The sequence below is a fragment of the Rutidosis leptorrhynchoides genome, chromosome 3 (assembly GCF_046630445.1).
Source record: "Rutidosis leptorrhynchoides isolate AG116_Rl617_1_P2 chromosome 3, CSIRO_AGI_Rlap_v1, whole genome shotgun sequence".
Taxonomy (NCBI): Eukaryota; Viridiplantae; Streptophyta; class Magnoliopsida; order Asterales; family Asteraceae; genus Rutidosis; species Rutidosis leptorrhynchoides.
In genome coordinates, this window is record NC_092335.1 from 101,974,904 (window position 1) to 102,001,774 (window position 26,871).

General features: G+C 31.0%; 1 protein-coding gene across 1 annotated transcript; it reads right to left on the bottom strand.

Annotated features, from left to right (window-relative positions):
- Window positions 1-23,519: 23,519 nt before the first annotated feature.
- On the bottom strand, window positions 23,520-24,435 carry LOC139900252 (uncharacterized). Its single transcript, XM_071883042.1, has one exon. The coding sequence runs from the start codon at window positions 24,433-24,435 to the stop codon at window positions 23,536-23,538; it is 900 nt and encodes a 299-aa protein (XP_071739143.1). The 3' UTR covers window positions 23,520-23,535.
- Window positions 24,436-26,871: the final 2,436 nt, after the last annotated feature.

Consider the following 26,871-nt stretch of genomic DNA (forward strand, 5'->3'; position numbering starts at 1 on the left):
TTCGACTCTTCATTATTATTAGGTGAATCGATGGGATTTGTACTAGTGGTAGACATCTATCACACAATATCAAACACATTAAGAGGTTAATATATCACATAATATTTACATGTTAATAATATATAGTTTCCAACAAAAGTGTTAAGCAATCGTTTTTAAAGAAAATACGGTCGAAGTCTAGACTCACTAATGTATCCTAACAAACTCGATAAGACACACTAATGCAAATTTCTGGTTCTCTAAGACCAACGCTCGGATACCAACTGAAATTTCCCGTTCATATTCATTATAAACGTTCCATATTAATTGATTTCGTTGCGAGGTTTTGACCTCTATATGAGACGTTTTTCAAAGACTGCATTCATTTTTAAAACAACCATAACCTTTATTTTATCTATAAAGGTTTAAAAAGCATTACGTAGATTATCAAATAATGATAATCTAAAATATACCGTTTACACACGACCATTACATAATAGTTTACAATAAGAATATATTACATCAAAAATAAGTTTCTTGAATGCAGTTTTTACATAATATCATACAAGCATGGACTCCAAATCTTGTTCTTATTTTAGTATGCAACAGCAGAAGCTCTTAATAATCACCTGAGAATAAACATGCTTAAAAAGTCAACAAAAATGTTGGTGAGTTATAGGTTTAACCTATATATTATCAAATCATAATAATAGACCATAAGATTTCATATTTCAATATACATCCCATACATAGAGATAAAAATCATTCATATGGTGAACACCTGGTAACCGACATTAACAAGATGCATATACGAATATCCCCTATCATTTCGGAAAATCCTTCGGACATGATAAAAACGAATTCGAAGTACTAAAGCATCCGGTACTTTGGATGGGGTTCGTTAGGCCCAATAGATCTATCTTTAGGATTCACGTCAATTAGTAGATCAGTTTACTAATTCTTAGGCTACCAAGCAAAAGGGGCATATTCGGCTTCGATCATTCACCCATATAATGTAGTTTCAATTACTTGTGTATATTTTGTAAAACATTTATAAAACTGCATGTATTCTCATCCCAAAATATTAGATTTTAAAAGTGGGACTATAACTCACTTTCACAGATTTTTACTTCGTCGGGAAGTAAGACTTGGCCACTGGTCGATTCACGAACCTATAAAAAATATGTACATATATATCAAAGTATGTTCAAAATATATTTACAACATTTTTAATACGTTTTAATGTTTTAAGTTTATTAAGTCAGCTGTCCTCGTTAGTAACCTACAACTAGTTGTCCATAGTTAGATGTACAGAAAAATAAATTGATATATATTATCTTGACCCAATCCACGACCCAGTGTATACACGTCTCAGGCTAGATCACAACTCAAAGTATATATATTTTTGGAATCAACCTCAACCCTGTATAGCTAACTCCAACATTACTGCATATAGAGTATCTATGGTTGTTCCAAATAATATATATAGATGGGTCGATATGATATGTCAAAATATTTGCATACGTGTCTATGGTATCCCACGATTACATAATATATTAGAATACATGTATAATACAATATAAGTTAGCTAGGATATGATTAATATAGATTTGTTACAATATTTCCCGTAGCTACAATAATCAAAAAATATCCAATCTTGTTTTACCCATAACTTCTTCGTTTTAAATCCGTTTTGAGTGAATCAAATTGCTATGGTTTCATATTGAACTCTATTTTATGAATCTAAACAGAAAAATTATAGGTTTATAGTCGGAACTATAAGTTACAAGTCATTTTTGTAAGAGGTAGTCATTTCAGTCGAAAGAACGACGTCTTGATGACCATTTTGAAAAACATACTTCCACTTTGAGTTTAACCATGATTTTTGGATATAGTTTCATGTTCATAAGAAAAATAATTTTCCCAAAAGAACAACTTTTAAATCAAAGTTTATCATAGTTTTTAATTATCAAACCCAAAACAGCCCGCGGTGTTACTACGACGGCGTATGTCCAGTTTTATGGTGTTTTTCGTGTTTCCAGGTTTTAAATCATTAAGTTAGCATATCATATAGATATATAACATGTGTTTAGTTGATTTTAAAAGTCAAGTTAGAAGAATTAACTTTTGTTTGCGAACAAGTTTAGAATTAACTAAACTATGTTCTAGTGATTTCAAGTTTAAACCTTCGAATAAGGTAGTTTTATATATATGAATCGAATGATGTTATGAACATCATTACTACCTTAGGTTTTGTGGATAAACCTACTGAAAATGAGAAAAATAGATCTAGCTTCAAAGGATTCTTGGATGGCTTGAAAGTTCTTGAAGCAGAATCATGACACGAAAACAAGTTCAAGTAAGATTTCCAATCTAAATAAGATTGTTATAGTTATAGAAATTGAATCAAAGTTTGAATATGAGTATTACCTTGTATTATAAAGATATCTTACTGTAAATAAGAAAGATTTTTTGAGGTTGGATGATCAATTTACAAGATTGGAAGTAAGCTAGCAAACTTGGAAGTATTCTTGATTTTATGAAACTAGAACTTATAGAATTTATGAAGAACACTTAGAACTTTAAGATAGAACTTGAGAGAGATCAATTAGATGAAGAAAATTGAAGAATGAAAGTGTTTGTAGGTATTTTTGGTCGTTGGTATATGGATTAGATATAAAGGATGTGTAATTTTGTTTACATGTAAATAAGTCATGAATGATTACTAATATTTTTGTAATTTTATGAGATATTTCATGCTAGTTGCCAAATGATGGTTCCCACATGTGTTAGGTGACTCACATGGGCTGCTAATAGCTAATCATTGGAGTGTACATACCAATAGTACATACATCTAAAAGCTGTGTATTGTACGAGTACGAATACGGGTGCATACGAGTAGAATTGTTGATGAAACTGAACGAGGATGTAATTGTAAGCATTTTTGTTAAGTAGAAGTATTTTGATAAGTGTCTTGAAGTATTTCAAAAGTGTATGAATACATATTAAAATACTACATGTATATACATTTTAACTGAGTCGTTAAGTCATCGTTAGTCGTTACATGTAAATGTTGTTTTGGAACCTTTAGGTTAACGATCTTGTTAAATGTTGTTAACCCATTGTTTATAATATCTAAAGAGATGTTAAATTATTACATTATCATGATATTATGATATATTAATATATCTTAGTATGATATATATACAGTTAAATGTTATTACAACGATAATCGTTACATATATGTATCGTTTCGAAATCATTAAGTTAGTAGTCTTGTTTTTACATATGTAGTTCATTGTTGATACACTTAATGACATGTTTACTTATCATTTCATGATTAAACATAGTGTATCAATATCTTATTATGATTCATATATATTTAGTAAGACGTTGTTATAACGATAATCGTTATATATATCGTTTTTGAGTTTTCTTAATTCAATAGTCTCATTTTTATGTATATACACATAGTTAAAATACCTAATAAAATACTTATTTATCATAATATCATGTTAACTATATATGTAACCATATATATGTCATCATATAGTTTTTACAAGTTTTAACGTTCGTGAATCACCGGTCAACTTGGGTGGTCAATTGTCTATATGAAACCTATTTCAATTAATCACGTCTTAACAAGTTTGATTGCTTAACATGTTGGAAACACTTAATCATGTAATTATCAAATTCAATTAATATAAATAAACATGGAAAAATTCTGGTCACTACATATACGTACATATATTATATATATATATATATATAACATTAAAAAGACATATTACAATAAGAAAGGATATAAATGTAATTAGCCACTTTTCTACGAGGATAATTGTGAAAAAATAATTCACTTATATGCACTTGAGCGACCATTTACTATAATAGTATGTACTAGTGAAATTACCTTTGGAATCACAGATTTGTTTAAACGATCCAGTTTAATGATATGTTTTAGGTATTAAATGAACGTAAATGCTAAAGTCCTTTAGTTTAATTATCCGTGAAATCAAAGATCCCGACTAAGAAATTTGTCGTTGTTTTTACAAACATATTGATATACTTAACTTTGTTAGAAGAAATTAATTAACTACATTTATTCTCCCACCATTTTCTTATAATTTTCATCACAATTGTTATTTTTCTTGTCATAAAAGCTATATTACGACATTTTATTGAGATATGTATCTCGTATACATATGTAACGTAATTAGTCTCGTAAAGAGAACCCATATTTGAATAATAATAATAATATAATAATAAAGTTTGCTCTAAAATTGAGTATTATATTTTTAATAATAATTATTAGTACTAACAAATGTGTCTTTAATTTTTTTTTTTTTAAATCAAATACAATTATTATATGAAGGTTGTACAATATGCTTTAAAGTTTATACATATGTTCATGAGATGTTTTGTAAAAAATTATACAATTTGTTTTAAAGTTTGTATATATAGTTATGATTATGTTTTATTATAAGGTTGTACATAATGCTTTAAATTTTGTACATATGATCATGAAGGTGTTTTACCATAAGGTTGTACATAATGCTTTAAATGTCTCTTTAATTTATTTTTTTAAACTAAAATAAAAATTATTATATGAAAGTTGTGCAATATGTTTCAAAGATAGTACATGTGTTCATGAGGTGTTTTGTAAAAGATTGTACAATTTATTTTAAAGTTTATACATATAGTCATGGAGGTGTTTTATCATCAGGTTGTACATAATGTTTCAAATATTATACATATGATCATGGAGTATTTTACTATAAGGTTGTACATAATGCTTCAAATATTGTACATATAATCATGAAGGTATTTTATCATAAGTTTGTACATAATATTTTTTATATTATACAATTAAGATATTAATATTACTATTAAAAATAATTAATTATTTAATGACATCATCATGAGGGTTTAGAATTATTTTTTTATTTTTGAATTATTTTTAATCTTGAATAATCTTTATCAATGACATCATCATTTTAGAAAATTATATGATATAAATGTTTATATTTATATTTATATTTATATTTATTATTATATATACTCTAATTAGTGTAAGTCAAAAAAAATATGATTGGCCCATTTTTAAAATAATATTTTTTAATAAGTCAGTGATAAAACATTATATTATGTGTAGTGTTCATGTGTTTTATTGAATGTATGGTGATTTTTTTTTTAAATGTGGTAACTAAATATTTAAAAATATTTGTAATTTTCAACTAATGGTTCAAGTAATAGTTATGACATTTCAAATAATGGGTTTAAATTCAAATAATAGTTATGCATTTTCAAACAAAGGTAATACAAATTTAAATAATGGTTATGTAATTTAGAATAATGGGTACGTAATTTCAACTAACGGCTATGCAATTTCGAATAACGGCTATGAAATTCCGAATTATTATGCAGTTTCAAATTCAATAATCACTTAAAAATAAATTGCATAGTCGTTATGCAATTATCTAAAATTGCAGATTTAATGTAGATAGTTATTTATAATAATTTATATACTATCTAAAAGACAAAACACTATTTCACTATTCATCAATAGTAATCAGGGGTATTTCCGCTATTTCACCTTTTTTTTCTTTTTTTTTTGTCGCCAACGATAAAAGAAGCAACTTTCGTAAAAGAACCAACCCTTCAATGTTACCAAAAGATGTCGAAAAAAATTCTTTTTTACAAAAAATTCAACTACCTTTTTTTCCCCTTAACGATAAAAGAGGCAACTTTCATAAAAGGAACAACCCTTCAATGCTACCAAAAGATGTTGAAAAACATTCTTTTTTACAAAATAGATCAACTAACTTTAAAAAAAAAAAGGAACGCTAAAAGAAACAACTTTCGCAAAAGGAACAACCCTTCAATGTTAGATGTCGAAAAAAATTCTTTTTTTACAAAATAGATCAAGACTTTATATTTAACTCGCATTCAAAACGGAGCCCCCGGCGCGAAGCGAGGGGCTCCACAACTAGTTTTTATTCTATTTATCACTAAAATAAATATACAATTCTGTCGCATCGCGTGGACATTTAAAACTAGATCATTTCTATTTTTATAAATCAATTCCTATAAATTCGGTAGCTTGAGTTAATGAGATAATAAAATGCGGAGTAGCATGTATATTTATTTTGTAATATGAAAGTCTTAAAGGCTAGTTGCTTACACAATTCACATTAATATAATTTATAAATTTAAGACAAAATTGCACCGTTGATCCCTCATCTTTGATCCAAATAACACGGGTAACCTTTATCTATTTTATTGACGTCGTTAACCCTCATCTATCCAACAGATGCACCGATGACCTTCAGTCTAACTTCTGTTAAGTTTACTGGCGTTAAGTTATGACACGTGCTCAGCTTGTGAGGGTAATTTCGTCCACACATAAATTATTTGTCAGCCCTAGACCCCAGTCAGGGGCGCTGCCCCTTGGACCCCGCAAGGGGGCCCCCTTGACCCTCGTAATTTCGCGACAGTTAGCAGACAACTCTTATGGGCATGTACTCCACACTCTCCGAACCCGTTGTGAAGTATAACTAGCTAACTTTTGCATTCAAGTAAATCGCGATTAACTAAAATAAATGTTGAATGACACTAAAATCACCAACATATCTCACAATATATTTTACACAAATATATACGTAATGTCATCACTAGAACTTGAACCCATAATTACAAGGTCAGATGGCCAACTCGATGCCACCAGACCCTTTGGTAAAGTATTACATCATACAATGTAAACACGATTGTTAAAACTCGAATGCAATAAAAAACATTGATTATATATATATATTTTTTTAAAAGTAGATACAATGAAAAAAGTCAATACCTAAGTAATTTCGTTTTATAAAAATATTGCAAGAGGGAATTAAATACTAGCTCCACATTACCTAAAATTTATGTTCACATTAATAACAACTAGATTAAGGTGGAAGTTTGGAACTAGATTTATGTCTACTTATTACACGAATATATTTCGTAAATTTACCAACAATAACAACACATATACAATCTTCAATCAACCTTGCTTAGTAAAAAAACAAAAAAAAACAATACATCAATCAAGTACCACACAAAATATCAAAATATACAAAACTGAAAAACAATGAAGTTATGATGTGGTCCAGCGGTTGGTGGCCTGCCTCTTTTAGGGGAGGTCAGGAGTTCGACCCCCGTTGACTACATATTAACCCCACAATTTCATCATTCCCATGAAGTTCTACCTATTACACCTTTCCACATCGCGTGGGGGGTTGGGGGGGGGGGGGGGGGGGGTAAAGGGATGGGGGTTTTACCGTCCATGTCCCGTATAGGATTGGTGCAGGTTTCCTCCTGAGAACGCAGTTGAGAGCGGGTATAACTGTGTAGGATATGAACATGTGGGTGGTTAAGTCCCCCTTGAGTGATCCTAACAACTGTCCAAAAATAAAGATAATCATCCAACACTCACCACACAACAATAATCAACTCCGTAGAACTATGATCTATGATCTGATGAGAGAAACATATATAATCGAATGCCAAAAAAACTAAAACCCTAACAATTAACCCAAATAGCTAAATAATTTACACAATCAATCCCTGTAGTTTTATATCTTTTCATTATGAGCTCAAACTTCAGAAGAATCAATAATAAGCCTGCAAAGAATAAAACATAACAAATAGGGTCTAAACTACAAGTTTAGTTAGATTGTATAAACCAAGACATTATTTAACACTCCCCTTCAATCTAAACTTGGAACAAGTTAATTAAACCGAGTTTTTTTACAAAACATGTTATGTTGTTTAGAATTTAAACCTTTAGTAAATATATCTGCAGTTTGGACCAAGGAATCAATTTTAATAGTTTTGATTATAATTGCACTTACCTTTTCTCTGATGAAATGTACATCAACCTCCAAGTGTTTTGTTCTTTCATGAAAGACTAGATTTACAGCAAGTTGAATAGCAGACTTGTTGTCACAATACAATGAGATAGTTAAAGAGTATTTAACATTCAGATCATCCAATAACTTGATTATCTACATAATCTCAGTAGTCACATTGCTCATTGCTCTATATTCAGACTCGGCTGAAGATCTAGAGACAACGTTTTGATTTTTACTTTTCAACAAATAAGTGAATTTCCCATATATACACTGATATTGCCTCGTTTATACATAATTTTACTCGCAATATCGGTTCCTTTTTATTGGTTTTCGGTTATAAGTTGAAGGAATTATGAAGATAATTGTTAAAGTTCGAGTTTTTAGATTCCTACATGGTGGATTGAAGAATGGTGATGTTTTGAAGTAAATTTGGATATTAGTTTCAGTGTTTTCAAGTAAAAACCGAAAGACGAATCAAATTTACTAAGTCTAAGTTCAAGAAACAGAAAACTGGTCGAATGTAGGTATTTCGCGGTCGCAATTCCTCTTGTCGCGGTAGCGAGATTGTGATGGTGCTCGCGAAGATCTTAACTACGCCCGCGAGATGGTGACAGAAGTTCAAGTTTGGAATTGGTAGTTTCGCGCTCATAATATTTAAATCGCGGTTGCGAGTTTCGTGAAGAATCGTGGTAGCGAGGCATTGAATCGCGGTAGTGAGGCATTGAATCGCGGTCGCGAGATTTGTGGCCAACTCAGCTATTTTAATTCCCTATATATACTCGTTTTTATCCATAAGTTAGGGTATTCAGTTTTCACTTACGAATTTTGGGTACCAGCAAGTTTAGTTACGAACTTCCTTTGTTTCTTTCATACTTTTCATTGGGTTTATGTTATTGCATCAACCTTGGTTAGTTTTAATCTTGTAATCACTTTAATTTTCATTCAATTTAATGTCTTCAATTGTTTATCTTTTATCTTTTATTGTTTCTTGCTATAATATGAGTAGCTAAATTTATTGTATCTGCTTAGATGATTGAACTGAGGTGAATGATTGATATCTTTATGAATTAGACAATTAATCTTGTTACTTAGATCTTGTTTAGCTCAAGAACGACTGTTATCTAGGTTAATTAACTAGTTGAAGTTGCGGGGATTATTGACTATTCAACGAGAGTTGAATTAAGTTGTGATCTTTACTAGGTTATTGAACGTGAATAATTTAGGCCTTTGGATAATTATATGCGGGACACCAGTATAATTAGACCATTTGCAATTAAACTGTGATAGACTTTGATATTTGTGGAATTGTGTAGGGACACCAAAGCAATTCAAGCTAGATTATTATCTTGAGTAATATCTTGGTGGCTAGATTAGAAAACTAGAATCAACGAGAGTTGAGCTAGGGATTTAATTGATAATCGGTGAGAATCGAGAGATAATTATAGTGTCACCATAATTATAATTGTTTAAAAGCGGACTTAACAAGCAATCTTGATCCGAGGGAATTGATTCTAAGTGGATACCTTTTCTCTATTGAATTAAGTTTAATTTACTTTACGCGATTGTTTTCTAAACAAACAAAAAAACCCCATATTTACTAAAATAATCATTAGTTAAAGTTTTTGATAAAACTGCTCTCTGTGGACGAACTGGTCAACATTACATATAAATTACTGCACAATCAGGATTAGTTGCATGTATTGTGTGATAATTATTGGGTATTTTTTCTAGTTATTTTAGAGTATAAAATTACACATCAACTTTTTGGCGCCGCTGCCGAGGAGCGGTGTTCAATCGGGAACTTACAAGCTTTTAGTTTTTCGATCCTTTTGTGAGAAGCAATCCTTGCAAAAGTTACTTTTCTGTTATTTTTGTTTGGATTTACGCGTGGATTTTATTGTGTTGTGATCGCAGGTTATGTAAATCATAAAACCTTTTTTATTTTTAGTATTAAGAGCAAGAATCATAGATATGCTCCAAATATTGTAGTTTTCAGTGCCTTTTAGTTTTATAGTTATTGGAGAATTTTCATTACTGTCAATAGCATGAAGATAAAGTGGATCACCAAAATTCAACTTGTTAATCAATGTAACAGATGAAGATCCATCATCATCATATTTTTCCATATTGACAAAAGAAAACAATCAAAAATAAACACAAACAATATGCAGAACACACAAATGCCTAAAAAATATACAAACCCCAAAGAAAAACTTGACCAATGATCTTGATAGGCAAGATCTCAAATGGATCTCACCCCAAGTCTTACTCAGGTCCTCTATTCTACAAGGAAACAAGAACAGATTAAACAGCCTAAACAACTAAGAGAATAAACAGATAGCACAAAAAGAGCAGTAAATCAATAATAAAAAATAAACACAGAAACACATTCTCAACATCAACTCGCTGGCCTGACACATGTAAGAGATAAGAAATCAAATACCTCCCAACGGTTGGCTACTATCCAAGCAATCTGTAGAGATGAAGAAACAGAAAAATAAAATCGAAATTCCCCTATTAAGGTATAATCTTTGATTGATGAAGAACACGAATAGCAGCTGAAGATAAAAGAATACCTTTGGAACAATTAAGAGGAAGAAGAAAACCCTAATCTGAAGAATTATGGGTTGTAAGTATACACCGATTCCTTCAACAAATTGTTGAAAGAAAACACCACAGATCGATATCACGAATCGTACAGCTCTGATACCATGTAAATTTACGAACAATAACAATACAAATATAATCTTTAATAAACCTTGCTTCATAAAGAAGAACAATACATCAATCAAGTACCGGGCAAAGCCCAAAAGATACAAAACTAAAAATCACTCAAGGTATGATAATCAACAGATAATCATCTAACACTCACCACAAAACAATAATCAACTCCAGAGAACTATGATCAGATGAGAGAAACGGATACAATCGAATGCCAAACAAAATTAAAAACACTAATTCTAACAATAAACCTAAATAGCTAAATAAATTACACAATCAGTCCCTGAAGTTTATATCTTTTCATTATGAGCTCAGACTTCAGAAGAATCAATAATAAGCCTGCAAAGAATAAAACATAACAAATAGGGTCCAAACTACAAGTTTAGATTGTATAAAGCAAGACATTATTTAACATATTTCTAACAGGCATATACTTAATAAGATCTAACACCACTATATATATTAGTCTCAAAATAATTACAGTATTTCAATCTGAGATTTAAACGCTTTTATCTTTATAACTTTAACTTTATGTAGTTTTATTTGATTTATGGGTGTTGATCATTCGTCAGTATAATACAATCAATACATCCATGCACACTATTTAACTGAAAGTGACAATTATACCCCCAATTTAATTTTGACATTATGTTATATCAATATCATTTTAATCATATCTACCATTTCTAAACCCATTTCACCCTCACAACTCCATTACCTACTTCTTTAATTTGTTGCCGATTTGTAGTTATTTGATCAAGCATATTTCCACCAAAGATGGAAACACGCTCGAGTGCAATAGAGGGATTTTTTTTTGATCCAGCGGTGTTAACTCTCCGATCCGGTTACTGTGATAACCCTATCCAAGATGATGATCTCGGGAAGGTGGTTATGGTTGTTTGCCGGCCGATGAGGCGGAGTTGATTGGCGACTAGGGGAAAACCCTACACAGCGATGTAGGTAAAACCCTAGAGGGGAGAAGAAAGAGTTAGGAGGTCGAATGATCATCCAAGGTGTCTTTAGGGTAGAGGGTCTACCCATTATTTATAAAGACGATATTAGGGTTTTGATGGAAAAGACCAATGGGTCGATTGTAGTGACTCGAACTTTTCCATGTTTATATATATTAAATGAAATTGATATTTACATGATTAAGTGTTTCCAACATGTTAAGCAATCAAACTTGTTAAGACTTGATTAATTGAAATAGGTTTCATATAGACAATTGACCACCCAAGTTGACCGGTGATTCACGAACGTTAAAACTTGTAAAAACTATACGATGACATATATATGATTATATATATAATTAACATGATATTATGATAAGTAAGTATCTCATTAGGTATTTTAACAATGAGTTATATACATAAAATTGTGTTTATTGAATTAAGAAACTCGAAACGATATATATAACGATTATCGTTATAACAACGTCTTACTAATTACATATGAATCATATTAAAATATTGTTACACTATGTTTAATCATGATAAATGATAAGTAAACATGTCATTTTGTATATTAACAATGGACTACATATGTAAAACAAGAATACTAACTTAAGAATTTCGAAACGAGACATATATGTAACGATTATCGTTGTAACAACATTTAACTGTATATATATCATACTAAGATATATTAATATATCATAATATCATGATAATGTAATAATTTAACATCTCTTTAGATATAATAAACAATGGGTTAACAACATTTAACAAGATCGTTAACCTAAAGGTTTCAAAACAACATTTACATGTAACGACTAACGATGACTTAACGACTCAGTTAAAATGTATATACATGTAGTGTTTTAATATGTATTCATACACTTTTGAAAGACTTCAAGACACTTATCAAAATACTTCTACTTAACAAAAATGCTTACAATTACATCCTCGTTCAGTTTCATCAACAATTCTACTCGTATGCACCCGTATTCGTACTCGTACAATACACAGCTTCTAAATGTATGTACTATTGGTATATACACTCCAATGATCAGCTCTTAGCAGCTCATGTGAGTCACCTAACACATGTGGGAACCATCATTTGGCAACTAGCATGAAATATCTCATAAAATTATAAAAATATTAGTAATCATTCATGACTTATTTAGATGAAAACAAAATTACATATCCTTTATTTCTAATCCATATACCAACGACCAAAAACACCTACAAACACTTTCATTCTTCAATTTTCTTCATCTAATTGATCTCTCCCAAGTTTCATCTTCAAGTTCTAAGTGTTCTTCATAAATTCTACAAGTTCTAGTTTCATAAAATCAAGAATACTTCCAAGTTTACTAGCTCACTTCCAATCTTGTAAAGTGATCATCCAACCTCAAGAAATCCTTGTTGTTTATAGTAAGATATCATTCTAAATCAAGGTAATACTCATATACAAACTTTGATTCAATTCCTATAACTATAACTATCTTCATTCGAGTGATAATCTTACTTGAACATGTTTTCGTGTCATGATTCTACTTCAAGAACTTTCAAGCCATCCAAGATCCTTTGAAGCTAGATCATTTCTTGTCACTTATAGTAGGTTTACCTACTGAACTTGAGGTAGTAATGATGTTCATAACATCATTCGATTCATACATATAAAACTATCTTATTCGAAGATTTGAACATGTAGTCACTAGAACATAGTTTCGTTAATTCTAAACTTGTTCGCAAACAAAAGTTAATCCTTCTAAATTGACTTTTAAAATCAACTAAACACATGTTCTATATCTATATGATATGCTAACTTAATCATTTAAAACCGGAAAACACGAAAAACACCGTAAAAACGGATATACGCCGTCGTAGTAACACCGCGGGCTGTTTTGGGTTAGTTAATTAAAAACTATGATAAACTTTTATTTAAAAGTTGTTCTTCTGGGAAAATGATTTTTCTTATGAACATGAAACTATATCCAAAAATCATGGTTAAACTCAAAGTGGAAGTATGTTTTCCAAAATGGTCATCTAGACGTCGTTCTTTCGACTGAAATGACTACCTTTACAAAAACGACTTGTAACTTATTTTTCCGACTATAAACCTATACTTTTTATGTTTAGATTCATAAAATAGAGTTCAATATGAAACCATTGCAATTTGATTCACTCAAATCGGATTTAAAACGAAGAAATTATGGGTAAAACAAGATTGGATATTTTTTTGATTGTTGTAGCTACGGGAAATATTGTAACAATTCTATACAAATCATATCCTAGCTAACTTATATTGTATTATACATGTATTCTAATGTAATCTTGGGATACGATAGACACGTATGCAAATGTTTTGACATATCATTTCGACCCATGTATATATATTATTTGGAACAACCATAGACACTCTATATGCAGTAATGTTGGAGTTAGCTATACAGGGTTGAGGTTGATTCCAAAAATATATATACTTTGAGTTGTGATCTAGCCTGAGACGTATATACACTGGGTCGTGGATTGATTCAAGATAATATATATCGATTTATTTCTGTACATCTAACTGTGGACAACTAGTTGTAGGTTACTAACTAGGACAACTGACTTAATAAATTTAAAACAGTAAAACGTATTAAAAATGTTGTAAATATATTTTGAACATAATTTGATATATATGTACATATTTGTTATAGGTTCGTGAATCGACCAGTGGCCAAGTCTTACTTCCCGACGAAGTAAAAATCTGTGAAAGTGAGTTATAGTCCCACTTTTAAAATCTAATATTTTGGGATAAGAATACATGCAGTTTTATAAATGTTTTACGAAATAGACACAAGTAATTGAAACTACATTATATGGGTGAATGATCGAAGCCGAATATGCCCCTTTTGCTTGGTAACCTAAGAATTAGTAAACCGATCTACTAATTGACGCGAATCCTAAAGATAGATCTATTGGGCCTAACGAACCCCATCCAAAGTACCGGATGCTTTAGTACTTCGAATTAGTTTATATCATGTCCGAAGGATTTTCCGGAATGATAGGGGATATTCTTATATGCATCTTGTTAATGTCAGTTACCAGGTGTTCACCATATGAATGAATTTTATCTCTATGTATGGGATGTATATTGAAATATGAAATCTTGTGGTCTATTATTATGATTTGATAATATATAGGTTAAACCTATAACTCACCAACATTTTTTGTTGACGTTTTAAGCATGTTTATTCTCAGGTGATTATTAAGAGCTTTCGCTGTTGCATACTAAAATAAGGACAAGATTTGGAGTCCATGCTTGTATGATATTATGTAAAAACTGCATTCAAGAAACTTATTTTTGATGTAATATATTCTTATTGTAAACCATTATGTAATGGTCGTGTGTAAACGGTATATTTTAGATTATCATTATTTGATAATCTACGTAATGCCTTTTAAACCTTTATCGATAAAATAATGGTTATGGTTGTTTTAAAAATGAATGCAGTCTTTGAAAAACGTCTCATATAGAGGTCAAAACCTCGCGACGAAATCAATTAATATGGAACGTTTATAATCAATATGAACGGGACATTTCATCGATAATGGATAAGACTCAAGCACAAGCCCAAATAGAAGCCTGGTGCGCTATGTGTATCATCATTATTGCAGTTTAATTTACGGAGCAAGGTGAACGATACATTAGCAAAATGAAAAAGAGTTATAGATTTGAACCGCGGGTAGAACAATCAAGCTATGTTTAGTTACACTTATTTGTTGTCAGGAAATATTAAAGAATTATATTCCACTCTCGAGGAGATGCCATTTGAACATGTGAATACATGATAAAAGGTGTGTGTGGAAGAAAGAAATTTAATTACGTGTTTAAATTAAATTAATTTAAATTAATCACATTAAATAGTGTGTATGGATAAATTTGTAGTGTGAAAGAGTTACCTCTCTTATTATATCTTACTCGTATGTAATACTTGAGGGAAACGACAGAGGATAATAAGGGCAGGGCCATCTTACAAGGAATTTCTGTAGTTTTATGGACTAAGTATGTTAGCTTGAATCTTGACCACACCAAATATATTAGAACGTCGTAATTGCACTTTATCAAATATTTTAGCTATTAAATATCAAAATTAATAAATGGTTACGAAGTATTATATTACAGAACCCTATTAGATCAACTTGCCGTTTTCGACTGTACGTTAAAAATACAGCTTTCGAATGTCAGCCTCTTCTTCAATTTTAGTTACCATGTATCTGATCATCAGTGAAAGGTATTAATTCTCTATTTTATTGTTAATACAATATTATTTTATATTTTATAAACTAATATTAATTATACTATTAACGTTTTTTTTTTTTTTCATCATTAAAACTTATTCGATATATTTCTGATTAGATATATTAGTTATATATCATATTAGTTGTAGTTTTTTTTTTCCTGTAATTACACTATATACGTTTGATTTAGATTTTGTAATCGATGAGTTTTTATGAGCTTTAAGGGTCTTAGAGTTGAGTTGTAGTTTTTTTCTTTATCCACCATTAATCATTGTATTTCATCATTAAAGCTTATTCGATATATTTCAGATTAGATATATTAGTTATGTAGCATTTTTGTTGTAGTTTTTTTTTCTTCTGTAATTATACTATATATGTTTGATTCAGAGTCTTTAATTAATGAGTTTTTAGGGGTTTTAAGGGTCGTAGAGTTGAGTTGTAGTTTTTTTTTCTTTCTCACCATTAATGATTCTATCTACGTTATTTTGAACTTTGTGAATTTTTTATGCTTAAGAGTCTACATATTTCGATTGAGTTATTTTAGCCCCTAATTATTATTGTTCATACTCCGTCACTGCTTGAGCGAGGTAATTTAGATAGGGATGGCACCCACGAGTCTTGGGCACGGATCCACTACATCCATCACCCGCACCCGCCGATTTTTTGATGATCCATTAGCCCGAAAATCTTGGTTAACGGATTTATTTTTAGATCCATGCCCGTATCGATGAATATTCGCGGGGTCACGGGTTTACCCACGGACCTTATTCATGAAGTATATGTTAATTAAAGTATTCACAAATAAATATTATTACATAATTCAAAGTGACATGAAAAATATCATTCAATTATATACCCATGTATATGCTATAATAAAATGAAAAAATATATACGATGTAATAATTATACCTTTTTTCTAATATATGTGAAACTACAATGTTTAAAATCAACAATCGAAATTTAGTTGCTAAAACTAATTATACAGTAGGTTTACGAATTACTAAAGTTATATGTATAAATTAGATTTATTAAGATAGTCTAATAAACGAAACAAACAATGGGATGCTTTGATTATATAATACATGTACTGTGTAGCTGTGGGATACTCTAGTTACTAAAAAGTTCGATACCAAAATGATATGAGCAATGTAGAAACTTATACGGAGTAAATTATTACCTATTGGCCATTTGTACAAGATGGCGATTTTCACCAATTTAGAAAGGGTATATCCGTGAATTATTCAAACGGGTATTACGAATTTTCGGATCGGATTTTACCCGTGACGGATCTATTACATTCATTACCCACCCGCGACCCGTCAGCGGTTACAATATTACATTCATCATCCACCCGCAGGTAAAGATTTTTGATTTTATCCGTCCATCACGAACGCAGATACCCGCGAATCTCGAACTTTTTTAAATTCATTGACATCCTTAGATTTAGATGCCTTTACTTGGTCAAAACTTCTGATTCAATTAAGGTTTTATTTAGTTAAATTAACTATGATTAAATTAATTACTTTGAAAAAAGAATTGTGAGAGACGTGGTGTGAACGTGCTTTATTTACGTTGAGTGTTGATTGAAAAAATTATGCACAGGTAATGTATGCCAGCTAATGGTCTTTCTATTTAGTGATTATTTTAGAAACCTAATTGGAGTACTAAAATGTATGTATGTTTAATTAATATACATCATGGTAATGACATCATCTCATTTTACGTTTTGACAATGCCGTGACATCATCAACATGAACATATCATATTGAGATATACGATACTAAAGTTACAAAAACTAACAAAATAATATCACATTAGACTTTTAACTTCATTCACATGATTGGGCCAACAAATTTTGTATACTCTTTTTGATGGAGTAATAATTTAGTAAGCATACTATTTATATACCATATTAATAATCTATCGTTCGTATTGAGTTAGATAAGAAATATATCGATTTTGATGTTAGACGTGTGATGAGGTGTTCAAATCGATTGATCATGGGTTCCATTATTAAATAATAATAAATCCACCATATTGTTACTCCGTATGTACTTGTACAATACAACTTTTTAATACATATTTATGGTGGATCGATCATTTTCAATGCAAAGACATATTGTTTATAACATTTAAAAGGTTGGGTTTAGACAATCGATCATTCGGACATAACCTTTCTCCATTCGAACTCACGTTCCAACACGCTTGTGTTTGAACCGTGTTCGAACCTAGTGCACGTGATCATAGTTTATATGTTCGGTCAACAAACTGTTTTCGACCGGTGAACTAGGTTCGAGCCTGAGCTTGTTCAAGGGTGTTGATATTTTCAATTATGATATTCGTAAATCCACTTTTAGCATGATTCACTTTATCATAATAATAAGTGGATATATAACTACTATTGTTCGAACCTACGGTGTAAATTTATAATTTGAAAAAGTGTATATTGTCCTAAAACTTTGAAAAAAATGTATTTTGGTGAAATTTCCTAATTAATTATTAATTATATAACTAATCGAAAAAATAGTAACCACGAATAAGATATGCTTCACCTGCCAAACACATATAACCGGTTTATAAACTCACAAGCCCACTTACTTGAATTATTGATGCATACTAGTCTGGTTGGCTACTCCCACAACAAACACCGGCCCAGAGGAGCCCTCAAGCCCAAAATCGCATCCTCAGACAGTCCACTAAATTTGGGCCGAAACCAATTACGACAAAAAATGCTTATGGATCCAGAACACCTCAATGTCAGTACACAAACAATGCTTAGGGACTTGAGGTCAAGAAAAAGTTCTCCCTCATGCACTCAACACCAGGATATTACACGGTCTCAGAAATTCTAACTTGAATATGAACACAAGTGCATCGTATCACTTAGTAGCAATTTTAATTCCCCTTTACCAACAAATCTTAGTGATAATTTTGATCATCACATATTGTCATGTCGCTATTGGTAACGGAACACCCATTACTATCAACAACACAAGTCATAGCATGTTATCCACTATACACCGTCCCCCTTACATAACGTACTTATCACCCCTAACATTGTTCAGAATATTGTCATTGTCTGTCAATTCACTAGCAATAAAGTTTTGAACGAATTTAAAAAATTCGATTTTTCTGCGAAATAATTTTTGACCCCGAAACTCCTCATGTGATATGATAGCACGAGCGATCATTACACGGTCACGACCCCTGTCTCACAGTCCACTGATAAAGCACTACATAATACTCACACAGCGTAGATCATTTTCTCGCACTATTTATTAGTTTATTTGTTGTATAATAAATATGAAGTATTAAAATTTTCATGTATGTTAATACTAATTATTGTAATCATGTGAATTTAACAATTTGATTGAAATTCAAGAGATCAATCAGAGCGCGACAATCACATGTGATTGACTCCTTTTTTTCAAAATTTTTAATTTTTTTCAATTTTTTTATTTATTTATTCCGAGTTAGGTTTTGGGTTTTGGGTTTAGGGACTAAACCTAAAACCCTAAACCCTAAACTATAAAGCGTTCATATTGAAAACCTAATCTAAACCCTAAACCCTAAATCTAAACTCTAAATCCAAATTTTCTAAACTCTAATTTCTAAACCCTAATTTCTAAACTCTAATTGCTAAACCCTAAACCCTGGATATAGGGTTTAAGGTTTAGGATTTAGGGTTCAGGGTTTAGGGTTAACGAAGTCAATCACATGTGAACCACATTTTGGAGTAGTTTTGACTACATTTGAGAACAAGTAATCCCTTGAATTTCAAGCAAATTGTTGGATTCAAATGAATATTTCACACCTTTAATAATAAAAAGGTCGAGGGTTCTAGTCTTTATACTTTCTTTTATTTATTACGGAGTATTTTTTTTTTTTTTTTTAATATCACTGCCACAACGCAGGCTATCTAAAAACTTGTTTACCCATTTGTTTAGCTCAATCCAATTAGTGATATATAGACACGAATAGTGAAATTCACAAAGTGAGTAGTGGCACTTGCCACTATTATTAAGACAGAGTGAATGTATAATTCAAGTATACTAGTGAAATCACTCAGTGGAACTACCGGTTTATTTAAACGAAACAGTTTAATGGTATGTTTTAGCTATTAAGTGAATGTAAATGTTAAAGTCATTTAATTTAATGACCCGTGGAACCACAAAGTCCGACTAAGAAACTCGTTAGCTGAACATTTCATCAAACACCTAAAATGCATATTAAACGATACACATCCAATCATAAGAGATAATATTGGTTGTCATTTTATTTTAAAAGTGTAAATTAAAATATAAATTTAGAATTGATTTCATTATGTCTGGCTTTTATACATTTTCGTACTCAATTCAAAATAATAAATTAAAATAATTCAAAATTATTATATTATACCTTTATACCTATATACTAAAATGCGTGGCAGATTTCGTCGTTTCAGTTATTTCGGATTGTCGTTTTGAGTTTGCGTTCACACTACAAACGGCCCCTCAAATTCGGCTCAATTTGCACAACGGTCCCTCAACTTTACACTTATTCAGGGGTAGAAAACGTAAATATATAATTTTATTAAAATAAAAGAAACTAATTCCACCCGAATTTTAACGGGCTCTATCTTCTCGCTCGGTGCGAGTTAAATTTTTCCGAAATCACCGTTCAACTCGAAAAAATCTAACGACACAACGGGACTAACTACGCGCGAAACGGATATCGTTAAAAAAACACTAACGGGCTATATTTCATACATATACATACACGTACAAGAAACAACTCAACCTATTAGATATATTAGGTACCAAACAACATATATCCAAATTCGATCGCGCGTTGAATACAACCGCAGCAATGCGCGGTCGAATTTTTTTCTAGTTTAATTTTAATAATTAATAATAAGATTTAATAATAAAAATTAATTAATAAGATTTAATTTTAATTCAAAGTTATTTAGATTAATGACATCAAAGTTATTTAGATTAATGACATCTGCTTAGATTTTTTTCTTTTATTTTTTGATTTTTTTTTTAACAAAAGAATTAGCATAATAATGACATCATCATTATAGAATTTTAATAGAAAATATAGATAACAGGAACAGCAGTACAAAATTTCTATATCAATTTGCTTTTCGTTTAATGTACACTAGTTTATAACCCGCTCATTCGCGGGTATTTTATCATATGAGATTCTAAAAATATATCTTTAATAAGTTATTTATGTTAATAGTAGTATAAGTAATAGTAGTATAATATATGTGAATAATAAATCGACCTAAGATTAGTAGAAATGTATCTTATGGTATGTGGACTCAAACATTATTCAAATACATAAAATCACGTTAATTTCAGTTAATTCGTTGTTCAGCTACACATTACAGTATAACTGTTTAATGGCAGAGTAAAAAAATACAAGATTTAAATAGCGAATTGAAAAAAGCCCAATTAAATACCCCAATTCAGTTAATAATTACGTTGTGTAATATACATGGAATGATTGTTTATCAGATTAAGGGCAAACATGAACCTTGTTCGTTCAGGCTATTCATCTGCATATATCACACAAAGCTTGTAAGATTTATTCCAACAATAACCAATCATACTACACAAAACAACAACAAAAAAGTCTTCTATTGCTCAAACCTTACTTGTTGTACTTAGATTTTGGCCGTTGGATTTTGTCGGAATCGTAAACATCATTTCAAAAAAATTATCAAAAATTACAAGTTTAGACGAAAATAAAAAAGATAAATAGAGAGTATTACTATCATTATTCAGTTGAGAAGTGAACTTAAAATAACATGCATTAAAGACTCATTTCCAAATTAACCATGTCAACATTCTATACGAATACTCGAGGTCAAAAGCACATTAGCAGAGTTCGTTCAATGCAAAAAATAAAAGAAAATTTTGATTACCAAATCTATATTGATTATTACCATAGTATTAGAGTTTGTGTAACTATGAATACCAAACTAATAACTTTTAAAAAATTAACGCTAATAAAATTTTTGAGCAATAAGTCTAGTCAACTAACTCATCATGTACTGATGTACTAAAGTTATCCATTAGATCCAAACATGTTTTGACCCACAACCTGACCTTGCCCCACCCATTTTGATATCAGTACATATTGTGGAATAGTTCTGATAACGAATATCGTATACCTGTAAGTCTGTAACAATGCACAAACTTGGAGGCTTGGTGCATGCTCCTATGAACTACACAACATTTTCATGCCTGAATTTTCAGCACGTAACAAATTCAGTAAACATGAACAAATCATATTCAGCTGCAAAAAAAAAATAGAAGACAATTTCAAAATATATTTTATGAAATGTTTGCACGTTGATTGGAACTCGAGTCTTTAGTATCTCATTGCTCAAAGTAACTTCCATACTACATACAAATCATAATCACAAATGTATAAAATGAATAAAAGTAAAGATTCAATTTTTCATAAACCAGTTACATGTTTCACAAGAACTTGAAATAGAAAAAATGACTGCAAATATATTACCTCTGCACAAAAATGTTGTCTTGGTTGATATTGAAGGTAGGGTGCACAGCAGCCAGTCTCATTGATAAAAACTGCAGAATTATTCAACAACTGTTAAGTAAACTTAATTGAAAATCTATTCAATAAAATTGTTAATAACCTAATCATATTTGCAGAGTACTATTTTTACCGATATGAGGCTGCCATAATATCTTACCTGAAAACCTGCCCATGACGCCACCTGTCAATCATACATTGTTCATCAACATAAATCAGATACTAATTAAAAAAATAAAACAATAAAAGATCCGAAAAGGCAAAAGGACTGCAAAAATATTACCTCTGCACAAAAGACGTTGTCTTGGTTGATATCGATGGCCGATGGTAGGGTGCACAACACCCAGTCTCATTCCAGAATGATTCAACAACTGTTAAGTAAACTCAATTGAAAATCTCATTAACAGAATTGTTAAATAACCTAAACATATTTGTGGAGTTCTCCATATCTGCACAAACTTGGAGGCTTGGTGATTGCTTTGGTCAGAAATTCATCATGGTCAGACAAAACCATATTACTCGGTACCTTAAAAGTGGCTCCTCCCTTGAGATGATCAAGACGTACCTAGACCTCTCAGAAAAATTGAGACTTACAGATCTAATTCATAAGGAAATGATATCAGGTTTGACATAATACATTTTATTGAAGTGTATGCCACTGTCGGAACTCAAAGGAGATGACATCATCCAACGAAACGCAATCGAAGGTGGAAAGATAAATCGAACCCTCTTAAAATCAATATTGAACACTTCAATTATGACGGATGATGAACAAAATAAGGCAGTAGGTAGATTGATTAGGTTAATGATATTATGTTTGAAGGAGACGTGTGAAGGTAACTGCCTATAATCATGGGCATTATGGTAATTAGGATTCCTAACTGTCGAGTAAAATCCTTAATGATGCCATCAGGATATTAAATGGCCGAGATTGAAATATTGGAAACTCATCTAAGGGTTATAAGTTTGCCATGTGGGATTTTAACATTTTTAATGACATCATAATATTTTTCTTATTATAGATAAGAGAGATTTCTATTTCTATTTCTATTTCTATTTCTATTCTATATATACTAGATTCAAAACTAGAATCACACATAAACATATCGACTAAAATTTTCGACGCCTAAGCAATAATTTGACAGGGATTTAAGACTGATCTTTCTTTACTGTGAAATAATGTTGAGTAGAGATGATCTGGTTCCAATCAATTGCCTAAACATGCACTCCAACTTTGTTTCGACACAATCGATTCGAGTTTCCAGTTTTTCCAATCTCGATTTTGTAACTTGCATCTTCTCAAATTCATCTGCATATGATTCACATTTATATAAACTTTTCAATGCATCTTCTACACTTTCAAATTCATTCATTTGTTCTTGTTGATGTTCACATGTCACCATCCCTTTGTGCATTAATTTTGACACCACAAGCGCCCATTTATTCGCCCTTGAAATCGGCAAAGACATAAACATAAGCAACGATTCGAAAACAGAGACCGTTATTTCACTAACTTCTATTACAGATTTAATCACAGCTGCAAGTTGGTGATCAATATCTGAATCAACCACAGTTATCACGTTATCAACTTTTTTCAAATTTCCAGCTAACAATTTAATATCTTTCTTGATCTTTTTTCTGAAACAATTGTATTTCATGATACTGTTTTCGACATTCGAGTCTCCTTTTCGTCTTCTTAAAGCACACTGAAGATCAACAATGTGTTCTTTTATTTGTGTCACCATATCTTTTGTGCTTCCACAAACATCCAAGAAATTCACTGTTTCATCGATTAAATTTTCGACCCATTTCTTGTTTTGTTGGCGAGATATTAAAAGTTTGGTGCTTGATGAGTTTAAAAGAGTATCCATGCATTTGTACACCTCTACAAGCTCTAACAAACCATTGCAAATGGTCTCTGCTGTTGGTTTAGCGGCTGCAACTGATGCAGCGGTTTTAGTCGTGTTGAGTTGTTGTTCGATTCGAAGTGTAGTTGGATGTGATCTAGATGGCAAGCTAATGGACTTAACTTGACCTTTGATGCTACATTTTGTAGAAACTGCCATTTTTATTGTTGGTGGATAAAAGGAAATTAAAACTGATCAGGTGTCTTGTATTGGGATTATATATAGAATCTTTGGTGAGCTATATATATACTTCCACATGAGTTGGCTTTTTTTTTATTAAAAAAAAAAAGTAGCTTCTTAGATAAGTTTATGGGTCAAGTGGGTGGGTTAGAAACAAAACTATAGGTACATGTGTTCAAAACATGTGATGAAAGCATGGGCTTACCTCTTTTGTGTCCAATGTTGGGCCAACGCAGCAGCGTCCCCAATGATAAATACTATACTTTACTATTTATATTTGTTATACTTACTGTTTATATTTATATCATCCTTTTATATTTACTTCGTATCGATCAAATTGTCAATTTCAATTACCTATGGTTTTAAAAAAGTTCACCAGCTATAATTTTCGTTAAAGTAACATATTTAATAACTTTTATTTAATTTATTGCTATAGATAACACTTATTTGAAACAATGCACAAAAGATAGTAAAGTGGAAGAAATGAAGATATTATTCTCCACATGATTATGGTTCATTATCTGGTATAATAGTAAAAAACTTGGATACTAATTGAGTTAGCTACATTTTTAATTATAAAGTTATTGGCAAAGTGTATGAAGTGAGGTCACTGATGTATTAGGCAGAACCTTAAAAAAGCGCCACCTAAACTTTTATTTAAATATTGTTAAAAAATTGTTACAAAATACATACGTGGCAAGTAAAGATTGAATCCTTAACAAAAAGAGAGATCTTTGGATATACGATGCTCAGTATATTGGTTCACGTATGGGGTTTTGACCCACGTATTGGGTCTGTTGGCCCCACACCATACGATGCTTTTGTTCTGTTTCGGGTGCCAATAATATGTGAAGTGGTCCTTAATTCGCCAGCTGTACCCCCAAATCACTACTCTTATTTTATTTTTTTGGGTACATAATAATACGGAGTAATAATTAGTTGATAGCAAATTGTGAACCTAATGAGTTGACTGCTGATTTAGTTTTTTGACATGATCTTAGTCACATAATATCGGGTTAAAATTGCATCAGATCAACCTTAATTACTATTAATATCTAGGGTTTCTACCATCAGAAATTTGTTTGAACTGCTAAGTAAACATCCGTTAGAAAAGCTAACGGAAACGTATACCTTTATTTCCGAACACATTTAAACAATTGGATTGAACTATATGATCACCAAACTAATCAAAGCTAATCTCTAATCAGAAACAATTTTTTTAGAACAGCAATTTTGGCATCGAATCCTCTCATTTGCCATCCATACACCCGTTAGGAAAAACTTCTCGCATTCATCGCGCAAAGCGTACCCGGAATGCTTTAGGTTAACTGCTTCCGCACAGAGTGAAGGATACCAGAGGCACAACTTTGGAGAAAACTCCCTCTTCAGGATTTGAACCTATTAGTTCACAGTAATTGAACTATGAACACCAGACTCTCACTTAAACAATAGATATGAATTATTAGTGCAGAAATTGAGAGAACACGATAATAGAATAGAAGACTAATGATATTGATCGTGAAAAAGTACATCTTCAAACTAAACCATACGTCCCTATTTATACAGATAAAACCAAATCTAGAGATTTGGTTTCCAAAACTACTTCGCTATAAATAAGGAAAAGATAAACTAAAATTCAAACAAATTAGCTATTAATTCAAAAGTCAATTCTGGAGATAAAACTGAATCTTCAAAACATATCTTTTTTAAACTTTAAGTATATCTCCAGAATAATCTTTAGCTTTAGCTTCAAGAAAACTTCAACCGTTGACTTCAGCAAATTTCAGAGTCTGCAACTTCAGACTCTAAATTTCCAGATTCTGCAATCTGCAAAATACTTTTGACTCATCAGATTTTCATTTTTCCAACAATCTCCCCCTATCTGATGATGTCAAAACAACATGTACACCTAATTAACCACCTTAGCATACTCCTTTTCAATAAGCTTACACTTGCTCTTCATGTGAGGAATTTTCTTCAACATATTCAGCTTGCTATACAAGTGTTTCAACAATTGCACCCTGAAAGGAAATGTTTGCTCTGTTTCACACCTGGACAAAAGATTAATCAACATATCAATGCTTGCTTCTTCAAACTGATCACATCTAATCAACATCTTTTGATTTCCAGAAGTCTTTATCATCAAGCCATCCAAGTATTCAACATACTTGTCATCAACAAACTCCAAATGCTCAGGAACAGCATATCTTTCAACATGTCCCTTAACTCTTCTCTTCTTCATTTCTAGTTTAAAAGTTTCACAAAACACTTCATAATCTTTAATACTGATGAATCCCTCTTCAAATACCAAGTGAACCAACATGCACACTCTCTTTAACACTTCATTCACAATAACTTGATCACCTGCATACTCCTTGATACAAACAGCGATGCCTCTCCATTCACAAAAATCTA